General features: G+C 38.1%; 1 protein-coding gene across 1 annotated transcript in view; it reads right to left on the minus strand.

Annotated features, from left to right (window-relative positions):
- Nucleotides 1-19,814, minus strand: part of LOC109051389 (glutamate receptor-interacting protein 1-like) — a 248,011-nt gene extending 228,197 nt beyond the window's left edge. Inside the window, exon 1 of the mRNA XM_042721939.1 lies at nt 19,438-19,814. Within this exon, the coding sequence (XP_042577873.1) occupies nt 19,438-19,492 (55 nt within the window). The 5' untranslated portion in view covers nt 19,493-19,814. The remainder of the gene's footprint in view (nt 1-19,437) is intronic.
- Between the last annotated feature and the right edge of the window lie 2,559 nt (nt 19,815-22,373).

Genomic DNA, 22,373 nt, shown 5'->3' on the forward strand with positions numbered 1-22,373 from the left:
TTTTCTTTCATTACTCTAAGGCTCTGTCTGACCCACTGATAATAATGGCAGTGAATGAATGAATGGCCAAGGGTGCAACAACAAAAGTAACACTGAACCCTTTTTGTAATTCTGATGAAAGAAATTCTCCAACAAATAAACAATTGCATCTTAGTAAAGCTTAATGAGGTTAAATCTCTTTAGTTTGAACCTACTAAGGGGATATCTGCCCACCAGCATCCTCCTGTTTGGGAATTGTACTAAAGGTACCGTTTCATGCAACACATTCCTGCACCCCCCTGGTCTCGTTAACGAGCATTAGCAAGAAGTCTAGAATTTTCTGCACAAACATTTATTCAGTTCTGCCTGCTAAATGGCCATCCTAATTATGCTGAATTAGAAATTGCATTTTTAAAACTGCCACTAATGATGTAAACACTAGCGGGTGGGAAAAAGTGTACATGGGCAGCTGATATTAGATTTAGTGTTTCCATCTCCTCCGGCACAGAAAAATTAATTGAACAAGGAAAATTATCAGTATAATGATCTCTGTCTGTCATTCTTGTCTATATGAGCTCGGATTAATAAAAAGTTAGGCCTATTTGTATAATCCCTAAGTCTAGAAAAATATCTACTATAACACAGTGAAACAATAACCACAATTGCAAAAGTGGAATATTAGTAAGAAAACATTACTCATATTGAGTTTTCATATTGATATACATATAATTAATTGTTATTAGTTTAATAATTGAGCATATCAGAATTGTTTTTTTTAATCAATTGACAGGCCTTATCTTATTTTTGTCATCAAAAATTATTCGACCTGAGCACCTACAACCATACATATCCAACCAAACATTACTTTGAGTTGCAATCTATTTAATGATGAGGGAGGGTGGGAATGAAGGTAGCCGGAGAAGTGTGAGCATAAGCATACAAATTCATATCTAAAAAGAGTATTAAAGGGTTAGTTCACGCAAAAATGAAAATTAGCCCATAAATTACTCACCCTCAAGTCATCCTAGGTGTATATGACTTTCTTCTTTCAGACGAATCCAGTCGGAGTTATAATAAAAATTGTCTTTGATCTTTCAAGCTGTTTAATGCCACTCAGTGGGTGTTGCATGCATCAGTCCAAAAAAAGTGAAATAAAAAGTGCCCATCCATATTTTTTTTTTTTAAAAAGGGTCTCACATGGCTCCGGGGGGTGAGCAAAGGCCTCCTGCAGTGAATCGATGCATTTTTGTAAGAAAAATATCCATATTCAAAACATTATAAATCACTTTAATGTAGCTTGCGCCAACAGTTGTACACAGAAGCAGCACCGGGCTGATGACGTATGAGGTCGGCTTTGCGCATGCACCATGCATTTGTTAACAGGAGCAAAGGAAGCAAAGTTTCCTTACTTTAGCAAAGGAAAACCAGTCACCTCTTGGCTTATATCGAAATCCCCTGACATTCTTCATTACAAATCAGTGACTGTTGTTTTGTTTTGATCTCTCCCCTGTGCTTCTGAGTTTGTCACTTATGAGCGGCACATGCACAAAGCTGACCTCATACATCAGTAATTTATGGGCTAATTTTCATTTATGGGTGAACTAACCCTTTAAGTCATTTCATTCAGTGTCCTGCAGCTTTGAAGCTTTGATCTCACAAGCCTCAAATATATTAGACCACGTGACTTCAGTTGCTTTAAAAGCACATGATTACACCATTACTGTTAAAATCTATGTCAGTCACTTAATTCCCAAATTGCCTCCACTTCACCAGATGAGCCAAACAACTTCAGTGCAGTGTTTTCTCATTTCAATATAACTTCAATATAATTGCCTCAGTCTGCATTAATAACAAGTAACATTCTTGCTTTACTTTAGTCTGAACCTCTGGAATAGAAAGAGTTCATTACAGGACTATAATATAGCATAACCATTTATTGCAAAATCACCAATAGTATTATACTCAAACAAAAAATTACATCATTGTTAGTTTACTGATTATTCACCCAAGGCAACTTGTATAGCACTTACTTACTAGAGGGAAAATGTGATATATTTATAAGGTAGCACCACTTATTGGTCTTTTCCACTTCTATCAAGTCAATTTCTTCTCATGCCATTCTATAGATTTCTATATAGATTTCACAAATAGAAACTAGTTTAATTTCAATCACCACTTTGTCATGCTTAGGAGCGATTCTTCAGTACAGGGTACCTTTGAATACTTGCAGTTTTGAAAAATGAAATTTCTTCTCTAGGTTTCACCTGTTAAAACATTCATCACAGGATTCTCATTTTTAAACTGTCAAACTGTCACTCTACTCAAATACTCTACTCAAAAATATGCCTCCCTGTCACTTCTCAATTACATGGAACCAAATATCAACCTTTCACAAAATCAGAAGTAGTAGTAGTAGTAGTAGTAGTAGTAGTAGTAGTAGTGGATGAATAAATAGTAATAAAATCAACTGAAAAAAGCAGATGAAAGAAGATAAAGAAGATAAAATGGCTTAAAGCTATTATAATCTATCTTTAAACTAAAATTACTGATTTCATATTTCTTTTAATCATACTAGAAGACAGAAATCTCCCCTTACTGAACAATACCTTCATATAAATCAACAAATACTAGAGTTATTTCAAATTATTTCACCTTGTGATCATTGGTGACATAACCGTGCCCTTTAAACCATTATCTTGAAGAAGTGGAAGCCATTTCTAGGGGATTATATTCCCTTACAAGAGCCCTATGAAAGATTTCAGCGCAAACACTGATCAGAATATGACATCATCTATATGCCAGCTGTCGTCTAGCTGATGCATTCTTCCCTGTCAGAGATGGGCCTGAGTAGGTTTCTGTCAGCACACCAGAAAAAAGAAAAAAAAAAACCTGTCAAAGCAATGTCTGGAAGAAAACATAGTTTGGAATAAAAAGCCTGCTTACAGCTGACATTTGCCTCAAAGCTGATATCACACATCAGTGCCTGTACAGGGAAAATATACCCTTTGTTTTTGCAAAAAGTGCAATAAAATGTCACTCTGACATACGCTTGGAAGAGCAATCTCCAAATGCTGGCTCAAAAGTGTTTATCTCCAAAGAGCGATATGAAGCCTAAATTCCACTCAGAGTAATCTGCAGTGATTTTTGTGCGGAGAGGCAAAGCCACTGAGGCCTAAATGAGACTTTGCAGGGGCAAAAAAATTTACTTCAAAAGATATAAACCATTTTAAAAGCCTGCATGGAATTTAAACCGATCTGTGAGGCGAACAACCTGTCCCTCTCAACTACCAATATGTCAGCGTCTCTCTGACAGTGCATCCATAGCGAAAACACGATTAGTGCATACCCCCCCCTGCATTCTGTAATGGTACCTCCCACTCAAATCATGATGGAACTATGTGGGTCATTCCAAAGAACTATAAAAGGGGTCACCACACTCCTATAGTCACTGTAAACCCCTCCCAGGGGTCAGACTACATTTCACCTTTCCCAACTTTAATGCCCTCGGCCAAGTGCTCTGTGGTTGCTTAAAACAGGATTTCACAAGCCATTGTTGGTTTGGGAGTAAAAGTTTCAATTAGGGTGATATTTGTGCAGTGCCGTCGAGGGGCAGAGGGACACTTATAACCTCGGTATTGTCTGCTTTCTTGTGCAAAGCTGCTGGAGGTGGTTGAGCATAAAAGGATCAAAAGGTTTTAGGACGGCCAGCAGCACTGAGAGAAAAACACACAAGAGAGATCCAACTCGCTGCACAGTACAAAAAGGGACAGAAGATGAAAAAAAAACAGATTTGCAAACAAAGTGGGAGGGATTTTTGATGAGGAAATCATATATGGAAAGAAAACAATTCACAGCCTTCACTTATGTGTTCCAACAAGCTCATGAAGCAGGAGGACATACATCTATTTCTCCAACAGGAAACACCCTAAAGGGCTGCTCACACTCACAACAACAAAAATGCAATTCATTTTCAATGAGAGATGGGGTTAAAAGGCAATAGAGGAAGTTGAGGATGCGACAGATTTGCAGTTGCAATGTGATGCGATGAAGCTATGCAATGGCAGTGCAGACAGAGATGGACATGCACAGCAATCGAGCAACAATTTCATCAAGCCAATTCTATTTTCTGTGAGAGTCAACACAAGTATCCATATACTTTGATTTAAGGGTATTTCACAGGATCACACAGGCTTAAATTGAGAATTCAGAGGAACACTTGGTAATAAAATAAAATAAAAATATTGCACGTGGATGAATATACAAAAATAGATTCATATACATACAGCCTAAAGCTGGACTAGATGTATGCATTGAACAGACACAAGATAAACTATTCATTTACCTCAATGGAAGCATATACACCTTGAGATAGACTGAGCTTCGAGCCAACAGTGTTTGAGCGTACTTCTATGGTTGAAGGAGCAGCAAACAGATTTCTCTGGGTAATTAATCTATGAGTCAGAGACCCGATTCAATCTGCTCCTTTTGCCCGTCCTGTCTTTCAAAGACAAAGTAATTTACACGCTTGCAAGCGTCTGAAACAAGTGTGAAGCCTTGGAGGAGACTACACCACTATACCTACTTGTACACACAGATGAGGGCTGTCAGTGGGAGTCTTGGCCCACATTGATGACAAACTGGCCCCCAGCGACTCCTACACCCTGTGTGTCTATTGTCAGCTTCTGAACCTCTCAACATGCTGGATTTTCGACTTCCAGTTGCAACAGCTCTTATTAAGACTGTCTCTGACAGTACTTATGTAAAGCATAACACCAGCATTCAATATAATTAATCAGGATTAGCTAGTGGTATTGGTGACCAGGCTAAAAGACAAGGTAAAAGAGAGAGCAAAAATAGGGGTAAAGAGAAATTGGGGGAGAAATACAATGAGAGAGTGTGAAAGGGAGAGGAAACGAAGGATTGGGGAAATGTGGGCGTTGAAATATATATTTTAGGCAGGCCCTACAGGCATTCTGACTCTTCCAGTTAGCTTCAAAAGGTTCAAAGGAGTATAAGAACCAGAAATGTAAGTAATCCTCACACTGTATTCCCCCTCAGGCACATTTAACCTCGGAAAAGAAGGTGCAATTTCTTTAGACTTTAGTCTAACAAGTTACAACCCATTAAATTAACAGTTTTTTTACAAGATGTTTAGTACAAACGTACAGCTGTGAAAACAGTAACCTGAGGTTGTCCACAGGAGCCACACACGCCGTGCACAATGCAATTCTTAGCCTAGCATACTCATCATTTCTGATGTTATGAACAGCCTAAAGTACAATTCTCAAGACTTGTGAGCTTCACAAAACATTTCCACTAAAAGACACTGATTCAAGAGAGAAAAGAATCTGACTAGAAACTACCATTCGCAACTACAATGTGCAATATTTTGTGGCATTTGTTTTACCTCACTATTATTGCAAATACTTAGGGAAGGGGGTTTTACTCTTCAGTGCTGTGATATGATCATAAGCACATTAAACCTTGTGGTTTGTTGAAGAAAATGATTTTAAAAAATCTCCCATAAACGTATAGTTGAAGACACCATTTCTGAAATGTTATCTCTAAATTACCATGTGTTCATTTTTTAAAGAATATGATTAATTTTGCATATGATTAAAAAAAAAAAATAAAATATATATAATAATATATATATATATATATATATATATATATATATATATATATATATATATATATATATATATATATATATATATATATCTATATATATATATATATATATCCTGTATTGCCACAACTGCACAGCAATATTACTACTGGCTCAAGTGTGGAGTCTGATCAATAAACCTCAATGGATATCGGTCACCTTGCCAAATACACCACTTGGGTTGATGCATTAATCAATATTTCTAAGCACTGGCATGTAGAATTATTTTATCAAGCTTTTGCATCAGAGAGCTCAGTTTTCATAGTGTACGCATATCTGATAGATTCAAAGAAACAAACAGGTCTTATGGGGTGAAGATTATGCTAGCGCCAATATGTGTGTTACTGGGTCACTTTTCCATTCCAGCTTATCTGCAGGCTTATCCAACAAGTTGTATAGCATATGCATGTCCATGTTATGAAGTAAGGCATGGAATAGTCATGAAGAGGATTTAAATCCATTGAAGAAAAAAAAAATGGACTCAACTTATCCTGGTTCTATTGTGCCTTTGTAACCAATGGGAGTAAGCAATACAAATAGAGTGACATAATCCTCCAATCAGGAGTCGTCTCACTGGGAAGTGTGTGCATATTTAAATGATCCTTTTATCCGAGTCCCATCATATCACTACAGATGGTGGATTTCCATTCCCACTTAGCCCAACCATAAATATTAGATATGATAGTGAAGTGAGATATAGCCTATGATTTACTTTCTTGAGACACAGAGTAAGCAGCACAAAGGTAACCTTTTAGCCTTTCCGGAGGGAAATTAATAATCCTGTCCTGAGATTTGTATGCACTTTTTTATTTTTTTGTAAATTAAAAAATAAATCAAATCTCTTAAGCAATTTGCATTTAGGTCATAATATTATTTTATACTAAATATTTAGGCCATATATGATGACCCTTCCTTTATGCCTCTCTCATCAGAGATAAAACAGAATGAGGAGGAAATCTGACAGACAGCACCGTACTTTCCCTGAGGTGAAAAGATGGCTGACCAGACATCAGAGAGCCTGTCAACAGTAAACCCTGCCAAAGTCACCCTACATGAACAGTAAAAGACATTTAGACACCACGAATGCAGAACACCCATCAACTATGAGATGTGAGTGTTAAAGGGATAGGCTAGTTCACCCAAAAATGAAAATCTGTTAAATAATAAATTAAGACCTTTGTTGTTGATATTTTTTTTATGAAATCCAAGAGCTTTCTGACCCTTCATAGACAGCAGCGATGTCCTTACTACATTTCTGGGCCTTGGACATGTCAGTTGCATTGCTGTCTATGCATTGTCATAAAGCTCTCGAATTTCATCAAAAATAACTTGATTTGAATTTTCATTTTTGGGTGAACTATCGATTTAAAATATTTCTAAAACTAAAATCATTTATTAATATTTGTGTCTTATATTGAACAACGAAACATCATTAAAACAAGAATTCAGGAAACAAAACCGCATAAAATATTTTTAGACTGCACTAAACTGCAATTCAGTTGGCAGAGAAAAAAAAAATGCAAAAAGACTAAGAAAATTACTCAAGATATATTTTCAAAAAACCAAGTCTTAATATCTTACACTATTTTGTTTCAAGGGTGTTTAGTTATCGACTGCAAAACAAAGCAGAAATACTGACTAACAAATGTGTTGGAAAGAAAGTGATACGAAATGCATCTGGGGAGAGGAAAAAAATTTTTTAAACAGGCACTTTATTTCCATTAGGCGTCTTTACAAGTTCCTTTTCTTGCTTGAACATTTGTCAATTTGCGGCAGGGCAACACAGGCTTCTGTCAGCGTTTTCTCTCCTGATGAATAATTAGACAAAGTACTGTGGTCCTGAAATCCCCCGTCAGCTGTCAGACATCACTCATTCTCCCTGGGCAATAAGCAAGTCACCGTAAACAGTCTTTACCGGGAGAATTTGTCATTTGTGTTAAAGGCATGGAGCAAAGTAAATGTACTATATGAGAATCCATGCACCGAGTGCCGTGATTAAATATGGATGTATTCATGCATGCGGTCTTGAGTAACCACGAACACAGCCGTATGATGGGGCAACAGTGTAATTATAAGCAAAGGTCCATATTATAATGGTGGATGCACACGCACAGATATAAACACACTCAAAAGGAGATGCACTGAGCAAAGTCTGAGTCTTGGTAATCCGGTGGCAGGAACGTGCTAAATCCTGACATCAGCATATCTCAAAGGACTGCACGCTAGCGTACAGAACAGCGCAGGGGGGAGGGGGTGGAAGAGCCCAGCGCAGAGAGTTAGCAGAGGTCAGCTGACATTGCAGTGTGCAGATGAGGAGGAGACGGCTTTGTTAACATTCCAGAATACCATGTGCATCTCATGCGGAAACAGAAAGTGTCGCCAGGCTCGAAAGCACACAGCATGGTTTGGTTAATGAGCTATCAAAGCATCTGCCAGAGACCGCTAACTACTAAACTAATTCCAAATGCAAAGCTTCGCAAGAAATGTTTTTTTCCAAAGTGTATATGAGGTTAGCATGCTACTTAAGCACCAGTGCTAATATATCAAAACTAGTCAAGACTTTACATCATGCATCGACCATTGCAACACATCCCTAGTGTCACTGTGCAACAAGAATTGTCTATCGCCCACCTAAGATGTAATGACTCATATTCTGAGGCCACGGGAACCTCAGTGTCACATTAACACGGCAAATGCATACAGCCCCCTACAATCTCAGTGGACCATTACTGTTTCGACTTAGCCATGAAAACCTTGAGTCATCACCTGGGAGAGGCAACATTATTGCAAGGCGAGTTGCTTTTAGTGCTTCTGCGTGCATGACACACAGCTGGTGTACTATGCAAACTCTTTGTCCTGTAGCTGTATTTGCATTCTTACAAAAGAAAACAGGTGAATGTCAGTAGGCTGAATCTGAAATATACCTAATAAAAGTTGGAATGTGCTACTGCACCATACAGAATTACACAAATAATGACTTTTCAAACACAATATTTCATTGTTAAGACAAAGCTTTCCTATAGCTCAAACACCACAGAAAAAGCCACGGTCATGGGTTTGATTCCCAAGAAAAGCAAGTACTGATAAAATGTAAATGTGTACCTTTAATACAATGTAATTCAGTGTCTGCCAAATGCACAAATGTAAATGAATTAACACAATGTCAAAAAATTGATCTTTGAAACTTTATAACGATGCTTTTTGAAACATCTCAGCATTTAAAATTGTCCCCGATTCCTCTGTCAGCTGCTGTCCACTGCAATTTTTAAAAATAAAGCAGTGCTGTTGCACAGGAAGAAAAACTAAGATCAGCTATCACAGTACCAAGTGAATCGCCGCAATATCTGGTGATCAATATTGAGCAGTCTGTTCTTGGCAGGCCAGCAAGCGTCACAAGGCTCTTCATCTCTCTCATGCCCTGCTGACAGCATCTCCTGGCATCTTTACACTTCCAGCACCAGGGCCAGTGTGCACTAAAACTATGATGCTCTGCGCCTCATATGCATCCATCATAATAAATAAAAGACTGATCCCGCAAGTGTGGTTAATGCAAGAGGAGGAGGGAAAAAAACAGGAAGCTACAACAGCAAAACAACAGGTCAATGCTGATTGACTGACCCCAACCTTACACCATGATGTCAAATCTATTATATGGTTGTTATAAAGGCAGTGATCACCAATCACATGCATGTTACTAGCAGACACAAGGGCGGATGCACTGCTTTATTTTGAAAAACTGGGTAATTCAGTATCCACAGGGCTTGTTTAAGTGCAAAGTGATTTGGGTGCATTTGCATGTAAGGTGTGTGCTTATGAAATGGAAGTAATTTTGTTAAATGCATGCATATGGGAAGGCTTGCGAGAAAAACACAAATATGCACAACATTTTTAATGCTCGAGATGCTTTAAAATGGGATGCAACTTGAGGATTTTTTAAATCTTCGCACCAAAAAAAAAAAAAACCAATGCATGAAAATGCACAAACTGGACTCGTCCTCCGCTCCTTTCTGATCTACATTTGTTTTCTCTAAAAGACAGCTGCAACCTCTGGGTCACAAGCTGTCCCCTCATGTTACCATCTCGCTTGGCTTCAAGAGACAACTGCCCGTGTTCAGCTGCGTGCCGAGTCACCTTCTAGACATAAAAAGATGCAGGTTGAAAAGCCATTATACTCTGCAACTGGAATAAATGAGAATTCATGCCAATTGAGAACAAAAGCTAGTTGTACATGCATGAGGGAAATAAAATGAGATATTAGGTGCATTTGGCACAGACTGCTATCAGTGTGCAAACGCAGCTCTTTTTTTCTTCAAGAGAAGGTATTCCAAAGGCTTGTTAAGACCTTCAGTCACTTTTATCACTTCTTCCTTTCCCACAGTAATTTCTTTCCCTTCTAGTTAGCGGACATGTCAATATGTATTACTACTTAGAAGTACATGACAGCTTTATCTGCTTCACTTAGCAAGGACCTTCCGTACTTTGACTCTGAATGTAGAGAAAAAGGGGGAAAAGGGGAGGGGGAAGAAACCAAATACCAGAGACAAAGCCAACAAGAAACACATTACCTGGGTTGTGCTTTGCTATCAGGGAAAATTCTAGGACTTACGTTGTGATTTCACTGGCACGGAGAGTGTGGGGATAAGAAATGGAGGGTGGACTGAGAGGAACAGCTTCCATGCCAAACACTACCACCCTGTGTAGTTTACATCGTATCCTGCTAAAGAGGAGGGTAAGAGTTTATATAACAAAGTAGGTAAGGATAGGATTCAGAATAAACCTCAGACAGCTAATGCAGCCACTGTTTTCAGCAAACTTGAAGAGGTGTCAATTACCAATTTTTATACCACTCAGTCCATCTGAGATTTTGAGGGGAGATTTTGACTAAGATGAAAGTCTAGCAATTGCTGTGTGCACCATTCATGGGATGAAAATGCATGCTTGTATTTCAAATGTTTGGTTCAACAACTACCACTGATAATAATAAACTCTTAAAAGGGACATTATTTTTTTCCATTTTCCCAGGCAAGTGTGAAAATGAATCTCAGGCTAGAGGACTGAAATTACCCTTCATTTTATCACACTCTCCGGACGGTTCAAAGAGCCTCCGGTTTCTAAGATGCCACTTCTGTACTGTCAAAAATAAAAGCCCCTTCCATCTGGAGAAGATCATTCAGATTTGATGACAATACAGATAACAGCTACAGTCACATTCGAGTTCAACCTGTAATTAGCAGTACCCACGCAAGGATCTGTGTGTGCCTCCGTGCTCTGGCTGAATCATCACCGTCTGATAACCTCAAAAGCTCAGGATGTAATTCTACCACATCTGACATGCTATAGATGTGCGCTCGCCAAAAGGTGGAGAAAATAACAACGCTGCTTGATATGAACTATGCAGTGGGGTGCAGCGGTATGATTTGAGCATCCTGTTGGCCTTCGTTCACTTTTGGTTTTCTATTGTCTCACAAGTCAGTGTGGTAAAAATGGATTGAAGATAAAGAATGGTGACACGAGAGAATAGAGTTAGTAACGAGTGATGGACAGGCAGCATCCTGCTTCAATGCACTCTGATGCAGAACGCTCTTTCAGAAATCGACAGTCCGCATAGAAAACTAGTCCTTGAGTGGGAACAGGTCACAGATTCTCTTATTGCACTCGAATGAATGAATTGACTCAGGGGAGCTTGACTTCATAAGCATAATTCAGGTTCCTTGGAGGCATGCAACTATGCAATATTAAAGGGAGAATTCCAATGAGATTTCAGAATATTAGCACTTATAATCATATGTATTTTTTCAGCCATATTTAAAATTCTGCCCTTATAAATCCAATTAAGGGATATGCTTGTGGAAACCCATCTATCCTTCCAGATTTGGAAAAACTAGTAAATTTGGTAGGGATTTCTCTTTTTGACCCATCTCAAGACAATGATTGATCTCGATCCATTTGTTCTGGGTGGTAAGGCACCACATGTGAAAGGCTTTTCGCTGCAAGCAATTACTTGTGTCTCCTTGGTACTTGAGAGCGGTGGACTTGGTACACATAGAAAAGGACAAGACGACAAACCCCTCCCATTGCAACACTCAGAAGTCCAGTACAAAATCAATAGCCGTTTGAACTGACAATTGTGAAAGTACAAAAGAGCTTCTACTTGCTGTTCTGACACTGAGGGAAGTAAAAGAGGAGAGAGTCTACCTTTGTGTGCCACTCCTCCCACCTACATACAGGGTCAGACTAGTGAAATTAAACCACTACTGAGGAGTAAAGTAGAGTTGCATGTACTTACAAGAGGCTGATGTGAGGGCATAAAACTCCCAGCGAGCTCTCAACCCAAAGTGCGGGATTCATTTGAAGGTGAAGTGTGTAATTTTTTTCTATGCTAAAATACTTCTATGCCAATGCATAGTGCACTGGGTGGGATGTTCAAGTAAGTTTTTATGAAAAGTCAACTTCTGTCTCGATTCAAAATTTAAGACAGGATTGCTTGGTGAAGTGTTTTGAAATTATATGCTACTATATGCCACTTGAGGCACAAACACTGCACACTTTAAATTGATAGTTCACCCAAAAATTAAAATTCTGTCATTATTTACTCACCCTTCATGCCGTTTCAAACCTGCAAGACCTTCATTCATTCACCAACACAAATGAAGAGATCTTGGATGAAATCCGAGAGCTTTCTGACCCTGCATAGATAGCAAAGCAACTGACACATTCAAGGCCCAGAATTTTATGTAGCTACAAGAATACTTTTTGTGTGCAAAGACAAAAATAATGACTTTATTCAACAATTGAGTGAGTAAATAATGACAGAATTTAACATTTTGGGTGAACTACCCCTTTAAGTATACAAAATAAAAAGAAAAGTTGTCATGTTTCTTTTAAAGTTAAATTGTAATAGAAGTAGAAACAGATCATTTGTTCTATACAGTGGAGTACATCTAAATGAAATGGATTATTGTAAAAACAAAGCGAGTGTCGACATGTGCCAGTATTCTTCAGTAATGTGATATATCACGATAATGAATATGCATGATATTGTTATCGTAGGCACTTCAAAATACCGTGAATAATTATTTATTACAAATTATTTAGAATTTTGATAAATAATGTGATAGAAAATATTTATTTTGATGCATTTTATATGTTTAAAAATAACAGTTTATATTTCATTAATTTAGGGAAATTAACAAGTGTCTTAGCCCTCAAGGGACTATTTGGCCAACCAGCTTATTCCTGCTTGAAAAGCAAAATGTTATTGATAGTGTAAAAAACATCAACTTTGAAGCACATGCTGACTGATGGACTAGCATTACTCAACATTACTTACTACCTTCCAGCAACACTACATTCAAAATTTGTATACTGTAATATACGTTGAAGTTTGACATTGCCAAACTTTAAATAAAGTTGACAGTTGAGTATTGTGCATTTTTCATTACCACAATTTTTTAATAGTTGTTTACTGATTTTAATGGAACCAGAACCATTAGGTGGAACTGGAAAATTTCGAACGATTCCCAACTCTAGGGACGAACCATTCCCAGTAGAATAACGGGCATTTAGAAAATATGGTGAATTTTCCTTTTTATGCTGACTTTACTGTAAGCGACCCTTTGTTCTAGCTCTTTCCGACAAGACAAATTATTATTATTTATGCCTATTTATTGGCGATTGCGCAAAGGCCACCAAGGTTTCATTGCATTTTAACAAGCTTTACCCACTCAAACACACAAGAACTCAGGTTGAGTTCATCTTTAATAAGACAGTGAAGAAGAAAACAATCAGCCAGTCACCTTCCTTTGCCTCTTCCTCTCTTGATGATTTGGTATTGAGATAAATAGCTTACCCTGGGGTGCAACACCTGATTGCAGCATCCAGCTCTGTCATTCTGTACGCTCACAATCACAACGAAGGGAACAACTCATTATCTCACCTGCACTGATAAATTAAATCGGTTATCTAATGCTGAAAAAGTGTGCCGAACAACATTTCATGCTAATCAAATCAAAGGTCATCAGCAAAACATGCTCATCCAAGCTGCAAGACTTAAGACTAATGCTAGAATAAATCACACAGTCAAAGGCTATTTTAGATATAAATAAAAAGGCAGTATTTTTCTGTTTAAATTTATTTAAAAAAAAAATCTTTAATATAAAAAAATATGAAAAAGTAACATTTATCCAAGTAAATTAGATCACAAAAGGTGTTTTCAATGTTATTACATTGCAAAATGAGAAAAAAAATCTCACCAATATTCCTCATCGATATGATTAGAAAGGAAGAAAAAAAATCAAGCCTTTGTGTTGTTCTTTTCACTGCAGCGATTTAGAGTTTACAGGGTCTTTCTGTTTATTCCATGTTGCATGCTGACACATCACACCATTACTCTCCAACTATTGATCCTACATCGGGGAGGAACGATGGGGTCCAATTAGTATCGGTTGATTGTGCTTTTGCATATTTCTCATGTTGGCAACCTTTTCAAACTACCTTAATGAATAGAGGGGAGAGTTTGCTTTAAAGGGTGGTGGTCAATGAAAAATTGACAGTTGCCATATTGATGCCAAGACCCTTTCGGTGTAAAGCCAAACACCTGAAAACCAAGACGTCTCACACACAAATAAAATATAGGCCTACACATAAAACTTGACCTCATATGTCACAGAAATATAATCCCCACAGGAACAATGTTAGCACCGTCCTAATCAGGAAACTTGCCATGACCTCAACAGGATCAGAGGGCGAGTGCATGTTCCACAGCCTCCAGTTGAATCATGCTCCAGCAAATCACTGCTGAATGTCAAAGCACTGCTGTTATGTTCTCAAGGTTACTTGGTCTCTCGTGTTTCTGTACACAGCTAGACAGAGATAGTAGCTAAATGAACTGAGAATAATCAGGGCTTAATAAAAACAATTTGTTCTGCTGTCACAGCTGGGCCAGTAGTTCAGATTTTATTTGCCTTCCAATATTAGCACTGATCTCACTCACACACAAACCATGTATCTGAGTGCAGCACTGATCCAACGCAGCTAGCACGCCCTTAACGCTCTTACACTGGCTTGGGGCCATCCTTATTGTTGAGCCCGGAAAATGTTTGCAATGGCCTTTGTGAGTGAAAATTCCACTTGACATTGCTTCAATAGAATCTCCAAGTTTTGGAGAGTCTGCAGCAGTTTTTCCAACAAAGTCTGCAACTCGCACACCTTTTTCACCCAGAGCCATAGGGATCTTACAACCCACATGCCATATTATCTTTGTGAATTGAGACATGTTTGTACTTGCTGCTACCACAAATGGCACCCCGAGTTGAACGGTAGTTCTAAAGGAAAAAATAAAAAACAAAAAGCAATTTCATTTTTTCTGAAAGCAATCATTCAAAAACTTGTCTTGGCCATGTTGTTTCCATCATGACCTGAGAGGTTATTACCCCATACTGCTGACACTGACAAACTTCTGGGAAACTTCTGCTTTTGAAAAAATACAAGATGCACAAAAGGAATGGGCCGCCTTAAGAAGTTTTGAAGGTACTGTAGCTGTATCTTTTATGCAAGTAAACAGAAATAAGAAGAGGTTATCTAAAAGTTGTGGGTAATATCTCCACTAGTGTTGCCAATTATTAAAATTATCACCGTGCTGGCAGGAGTTGTAGGTGGGTGGGGAGTGAATGAACAGCACTCTCTTCCACCCTCAATACCCATGGCTGAAGTGCCCTTGAGCAAGGCACTGAACCCCCAGTTGCTCCCCGGGCGCTGGATATAGCTGCCCACTGCTCCGGGTGTGTGTTCACGGTGTGTTCACTTCTCACTGCTGTGTGTGTGCACTTGGGTTAAATGCAGAGCACCAATTCCGAGTATGGGTTACCATACTTGGCAAATGTCACAACTTTCTTCTTCTTTTCTTCTTCTAAACTCAAACCACTGGTCAATGTTGCCATGTTAGGCTGGTCAGGAAGGCAAGGTAAGAAACAGAGCAATATTTATAGCACCACAGAGTCAGTGTTTACACTTTTCAAAACTAACAGTATTTTAACATCAAACCAAGTGACAAAAATCATATTTAAAGCAATTTAAAGTCTATATAACCTCAAAAACAAATACTTAAGTTTCTGTTAAAGTACTACCTGAATATAATACTAAAACGTCCATATCAGAGGTCATGTGGGTTGACCAGCATAAATCTGATTGCAGCAAGATGGGGGCACTGAATCATCCCGTTTCAATTCCAATTCCACTCTCTCACATTTGCTTTCTCATTCTAGCCAGAGGAAATCACAAGTATGGAATAATGGTGAGGCAGTGATAAGCACGTATGAATGCACAAATGTGATGCCTCCACTCCTCCCCACACACTTCTATAAAAATCCACAATTACTGATTTCAAGAGGCAAATATCATCATTCGGCTTCAGGTGCGAAACCGACATTAATCCGTTGTTCAGCTGCTTCAAAACAGATCAGATAGCAAAACAAGTCTGAGCTTTTGCGAATGACTACAGGTCATTCCCCATTCATAACTAAGAGAGATACTGAGACAATGTAACACGTCACCATCCTGTTTTTGCTTTGTGTTTGTGCGATCTTGATTACTGACTCATTTGTTTAATGTAACACATACGGACATTCAGCTCCAAGCACTGAAAGGCAAGCAGAATTTTATCATGGCATATTGCAAATAAAGGCCCTGAAGTCTTTCAATTAGAAGCAAAAAATAAAAGCGCAGAAGCATTTTCCAAATAACAAAAACACAATACCTGCTAAATAAATAAATAAATCAGGTGCAAAAGAGAGAAATCTAATGGTCTAATTATGACTGCAATAAATGGTTATATAAATATATATGACAGAATGTGCAAAAGCTAACAAGGTTATTTTGAAACATGAACGATTACGAAGTCTTCCTGTGAATCAAAATTCTCTCTCGAGTTTGCAACAAGTAGACACCTTTAGCAAAATCTTGATAATCTGAATGTAGGATAAAATGCTTGATAAATGTCCTCCTTTATGTAAACTACAGTATCTCTGTAAAATGATAAGCATATAATCAATATGTTGAGGCAGACATTGCAAGAAGATCTGACTCGTGTCGCATCATTCAAACCTGGTCATACATCATATTTTAGGTACTTCTGACTGCTATTATAAATTGAATACTCTCATTCGATCCATCACCAAGTCCTAAAATCTGATTACATGATCTTATTAATTCAGTTGATGAATTGCATCTTTACCTAATGTTAGAATGGATGCATTGCCTAGGTGCACAAACAAGCACACCTGTACGCTCAAGAACCAAGCATTAAATACAACCAATACAACCAGATATCCTTAAATTCAATTACGAAAAGAATGATAAAACCGTAAACCTATTTGTTCCCACAACTGCCGTCCTGCAGTGCACAAGAGAACTAGCATCACATACAAAGCTTTACCCTCCATGCCCTAGATCTTTCTACCCGTTCAATACAAAGACACCGAGGAGGAGGTGGAGGAGGCTTGCAAGCCATAGCAATTCTGCACTGATCCAAGAACACAGCATCATACACAGCTTCCTGCAATATCCCCGTTTTGTATGAGGGGGCTCATTCGGCCCCTGCTGGTTCCCCTCAAACACAATTACATGCCACATTGCCAGGCAGCAGGGCACCAGATCACAAGCGCCAGCATGCCGAAGATGGCACTAATGCCACACAAAATTTCCTTTTGCATGTGGACCTGCAGGATTCAACAGCATTCCAATAAAGTCTACATACTTGGCAACAGAAGTAAATATACACCATATACTGACTCACACTGCTACATGTATGTCTCAATTGAATGCGAGTGGCTTAAAATAACCTTGCCTAATAAAATAAGCCTTTACGTTCACATTCTAAACAGACTTTATAAAAAGGATGTAAAAGCTTTTACAGAGTCTTAAGGAAGCATGGCTCATGCACAAGCAACTCAGGTGAAATCATCAATGACACAATGGTGAAATGAAATCAGTCCTGAGTCATGATGACACTGGCCAAATGTTCACATTCAACACCTGAGAGAGACGTTTAAGTCATCTAAGAAATGCAGACGTGATCTCAAACACTTTTCTTCACGTAAGGTTTATAGGTCTCCCAGAACCACGTGTGTAGTATGTGTCTATGCAAATGTACAGAATATGAATATCAGATAATCAGCCCATTCACAATCACACAAAAAGACAACTCATCCAGAACCCATGCATTTTCTGATTAATGTGCATATTCTGGTTAAGCCTGTATTTTTTATTTTTTTTAAACATCCATGGCTTGCCAGGTTTGGCATTTCCATTTATATATTCATTTTTCCATGTTAATTTATTCAACCCAATACTGTTGCAACTGTTGCAATGAACTGCAATATCTTTTCATGTTTGGAGGAAATGTTTCTCGTTCCAAAACAGGTTTCTTAGACTTTCTTTGACTTTCAACAGCTGCTTGTATCTGCAGAATGCAGAATCACGTTTGTATGGTTATAAATAATGTGGATATTGCAAAAGGAGGTGTTTACATGACCCAGAATTGTGATTAATACAAGAATATACCAGCAATCTAATTCAGATTTCTTGTAAACAAAATATTTTTCTTGTAATCAGATTAACACGTTAACACTGCACATACATAATCTAAATACAATCATATTCCAATCTTAATCAGAATATTCTTGTGCATATAAACACCATCAACTGACAATAAAAACTTAACTGCTTTAGAACACAACCCTTTCCAAAATCTATTTAGATGATCCAAGAAAACACAACACTGCATCAACACTTGCCATAAGTGCTGCTCCATAAACAGTATGACAAACATAATCTTTACACCGACAAACCACGTGTGCAAATATTTCACTGTTCTCTGAAACATGATCATTTAACGCTGCTTTGATTTGGTTCATTATAAGCTCATACTCTGTGTACTCTGCGTGTTTGCTGTGCGCAAGTGCATCTGACTTCTTCCCCTGAGCATTCAGACCCGTTTCACTCGACATGCATGGCTGTGAAGGATAAGATTTCATTAGGTGCTATATAGTGAAATTCTGTCGCCTAATTCTAACGCAAAATCACCTGGGCGTAAGGAAACGTAGCGAACGTTATTATTTAATTACACACCTTGATCGTTAAATAACAACTACTACAGGCAGCAGAGAGCTGTTATTCATGTCCCACGGCTATGGAGACTTTTAAAGCGAAAGGATAAGCCCATATGATAGACAAACAATTACAGCACTAGTACAATCACACGATTGCATTGGTGTGTATTATTCATTCGGTTTACGAATAGGAAATGAACTGTCACACACTGCATACACATGGTTATCAGCCAAACCAAGTGGAAGCGACAGAAATGTCATGACTGTAGACAACATTTTTAACGCCGAATACTTTGAACATCAAATATGTTATCTGTACTATCAATATGGGCGGTGCGTTGGCAACAAAAGAGGTCCAAATCCATTCTACCAAAATTAAGGAAGCAATAAAAGAGGAAAGTAAACGTAAACACCCTTTAAAATGTCGATTTACGGAAAGCAACCGACCGAACAAGTGCATTACTACGGAATTCCTCGCGGCGGGCGCGGTATTATCTCTCAATTCACTGATCACCGGGAAAAAGTTGATACAATGTAGAGCCGAACGTTCCAAACATTTCGCGCCAAACATCAACAGTTATAGTGAAACAAACACACCGCGAGACCAGAACAATAAATAGAACGCGCCCCTGAAACAACGCTCGTGCAAAAGCAAAACTATTAAAGCGCTGCTTCTCATACCTCCTTCTTGGTCGGCTTGCAGGCAAGCGGGGATATTTTTCTTCCAGCCCGGCATTTCGGTGGCGTTGTGTGCATTCAGGGGCTAAATCTCAGGCGCATTTCACTGACGGCACAGGCGTGCATTTCCCCGCGCCTCGTTCCTTCTATTCACTGGCAGCCGGTGTAATTGAACGCCGTGTCTCCCTCAGCCTCGTTGTGGAGCTGAGCTTGGGGGTGTGAGCAGACACACGAACGCGAAGGTACCCACTACAATAAAGTCTTTCCCTTTCCTACCTTACTCAAGCCCAGAATTTTGTCATCTTAAAACTGCACACTGCAGCCCTAGTAGGGTACAAATGTAAACGTCACCCCGCAACACGTTTCTGTTAGTCTGTAGTTTAAATGAAGTGTAATTGTGTACATTGGGGCTGATGGTCTATTCCAGTCTTTTGTAAGCGTGTGTGTGGTCGCATTCATTCACATCTTAATGGGGTGGATTGCTGGTGTGTGTGTGTGAGGCAGTCAGAAATGAACTTTGTTATATTTAGAGGCAATATTTGCCCCCTGGAATGAATTTTCTTTGCATTCTTTAAGGTTTATTACTTTTCAAGCCATGTAAAACATAGCGTGCTGTTCAAATGCATCAACTGAATCAATTTTATGCAATACATTTTCCATCTAGATCATTCTGGCTGTTAATTATAAAATCAAATCAACAACAAATGGGTCAATAACATTAAATTAACTTTTGTCTGGATGTAGTAGGCAATGTAATAAAAATATGCATTAAAATGCAATTCATAAAATGACTTGATTACTATAATGAAGATATTTTAATATGTAATGTAACTTAAAAAGAAAAATTGTCATTGAATATTATTTTCTGAAATTCTTTAAAAAAAATGTTGGTTTGAAAAAAGTAAATCTGTTTGATACTTTATTATTACGAAAAACATTAATTTTATTTTTAAATATGATTCATATTTTAAAAAAAAAACCCATCTGTCTGCCATTTCAGTGTAAATCTCACTTTGACACTTAAGTATTCAGCATTCAAGAAAAGTATAGTACTTCTTTACTTGATGGTTACACCACTTGATATTTTAATCAAAGTGTTTGTAAAATGACACAAAAGTTATTCAAAAGTGCTTTCTTATATCCCTCTGTAACTGTAAATGGTTCTGAAGGGATGTTCATTACAAAGCATTATGTTATCTTGTAGAAGTGTAGTACCATTAATGGAGTGCATGCTTTTCAATGCATGTTTAGTTTAACCCAGGGCCATAGCTGGGGTTTGCGGGGCCCTTATGCAGGTTGTACCAGTGGGCCCTGTTTGAAATGGTTTAATTTGTATATTCGTTCTATTAATTTATTTGTGCTATTTACACAATGTTCACGTTTTGTTTTTTCAAGATTGTAGGTGTCCAGGTACAGAAACCGAATAATCAAATGTAAAATAGCACTACATAGTCTTCACTGTAAAAATTAAATATACAGTCAAACCAAAATGTATTTAGACACCTTCAACATTTCTCACATAATCATAGTTTATTTGCTATAGTTTAGAAAATGGTAGTAAAATATGACAAGAACAAATTCATCTTGATATTGTCATATAACTTTGATAGAAAGGTTTGTAATGGATTAAAATTAAACCAAAAATTCAGACAACTGTTAGTATGACAATATTTACTCAAGTATCAATACTTGACCAATTACAAGCAATGCTTCATTTTGTTAAGTTTGTGGTGTAAAAAGGGCACATTAGCAATTAAAGAAAAAACACTTAAGCAAAACATGGTCAGGTCAAAGTGTCTGAATAATTTTTGGTCCCAAATGTTTTATCAGTTTTACTGTATAAAGAATTTTGGGGTATAATATGTTTTTATTTAATTTTATTTTGCTGTACTCACATCACTTACATAAATGAACTTTAGTGTCCTGCACCCACTAGTAAAAAAATATTTTTTTGTTTGATTAATTCTTGTTAAAACTACAAAGTTATACAGTCAAGAGCAGTGAGTGATTTTCTTTATTTCATTTTCTTGGATTAACATTAAGGACACCTACAGCAGCTAGTAGCTAAATAAGGTGCAGTCACTTTAAGAGACAATGCATCCATCACAACCATAAACAACCAAAAACATAACCCACAGTTTACTTTCATTTAAGACATAACTGACCGTTTTCTCGAGGATACTCTTCAAGACGGGTATTTTGACATAACTGTCGGTACAAGAGCAAGAAGAGGCAAATTCGGTGTTCAATCGCTTTGAGACACGTCCCTCTGCGTGCGCCCTGTGCGCACAGAACACCGCGCGTGGAGAAGAAAAAAAAAGAACGGGTGGGTGGGTGCTGAATTGGGCTTTCACATTTTTTTCTGTTTGGATGTTTAAACTGTGATTTCTGTTTGTTTGTTCAGCTGCAGGAGGACGCGAAGGAGCTTGGTTCGGTGCTGCTGTCTGTGAGACACGGCTCTCTGTGTGTGCACCGAACAAGGCATGCGAGTACTCAGTTGAGTTTTTCCTCGTCTTGTGTTTGAATGCTTTAAACTCTTTTGAATGTCTAAATCGGCAAGGGGTTAAAAACACATGCAAACGATAAGATTTCATGACGATGCGCAGCAGTGGCCCATCAACTGTCCTGAGCGTCTTTTAGTCTGGCCTTAGCCAGTCGGTTGAGATCCCCCCCCCCCCCATCCGTGGGCCCCTGTAATCGTCAGCACTTTTCATCCCCCAAAAGTGATGGCCCTAAGTGTGTTTCATTCCAGACCCATGGGCAGATAGGCGAATACCACCACTAATGAATTTTGTCAGATGTTCATTAACATATTAATTCATTATAGCGGCCTTTTTACACATTTTTAATATCTTTTTCACCTGTGTAAATAAAAAAAATAGGAACACGAATCTGTGTTTCCAGCCTCAATTTTTGTAATTTATGAAAGCTGCATTAAT

Source organism: Cyprinus carpio, chromosome B4 (genome assembly GCF_018340385.1).
Source record: "Cyprinus carpio isolate SPL01 chromosome B4, ASM1834038v1, whole genome shotgun sequence".
Classification (NCBI taxonomy): Eukaryota; Metazoa; Chordata; class Actinopteri; order Cypriniformes; family Cyprinidae; genus Cyprinus; species Cyprinus carpio.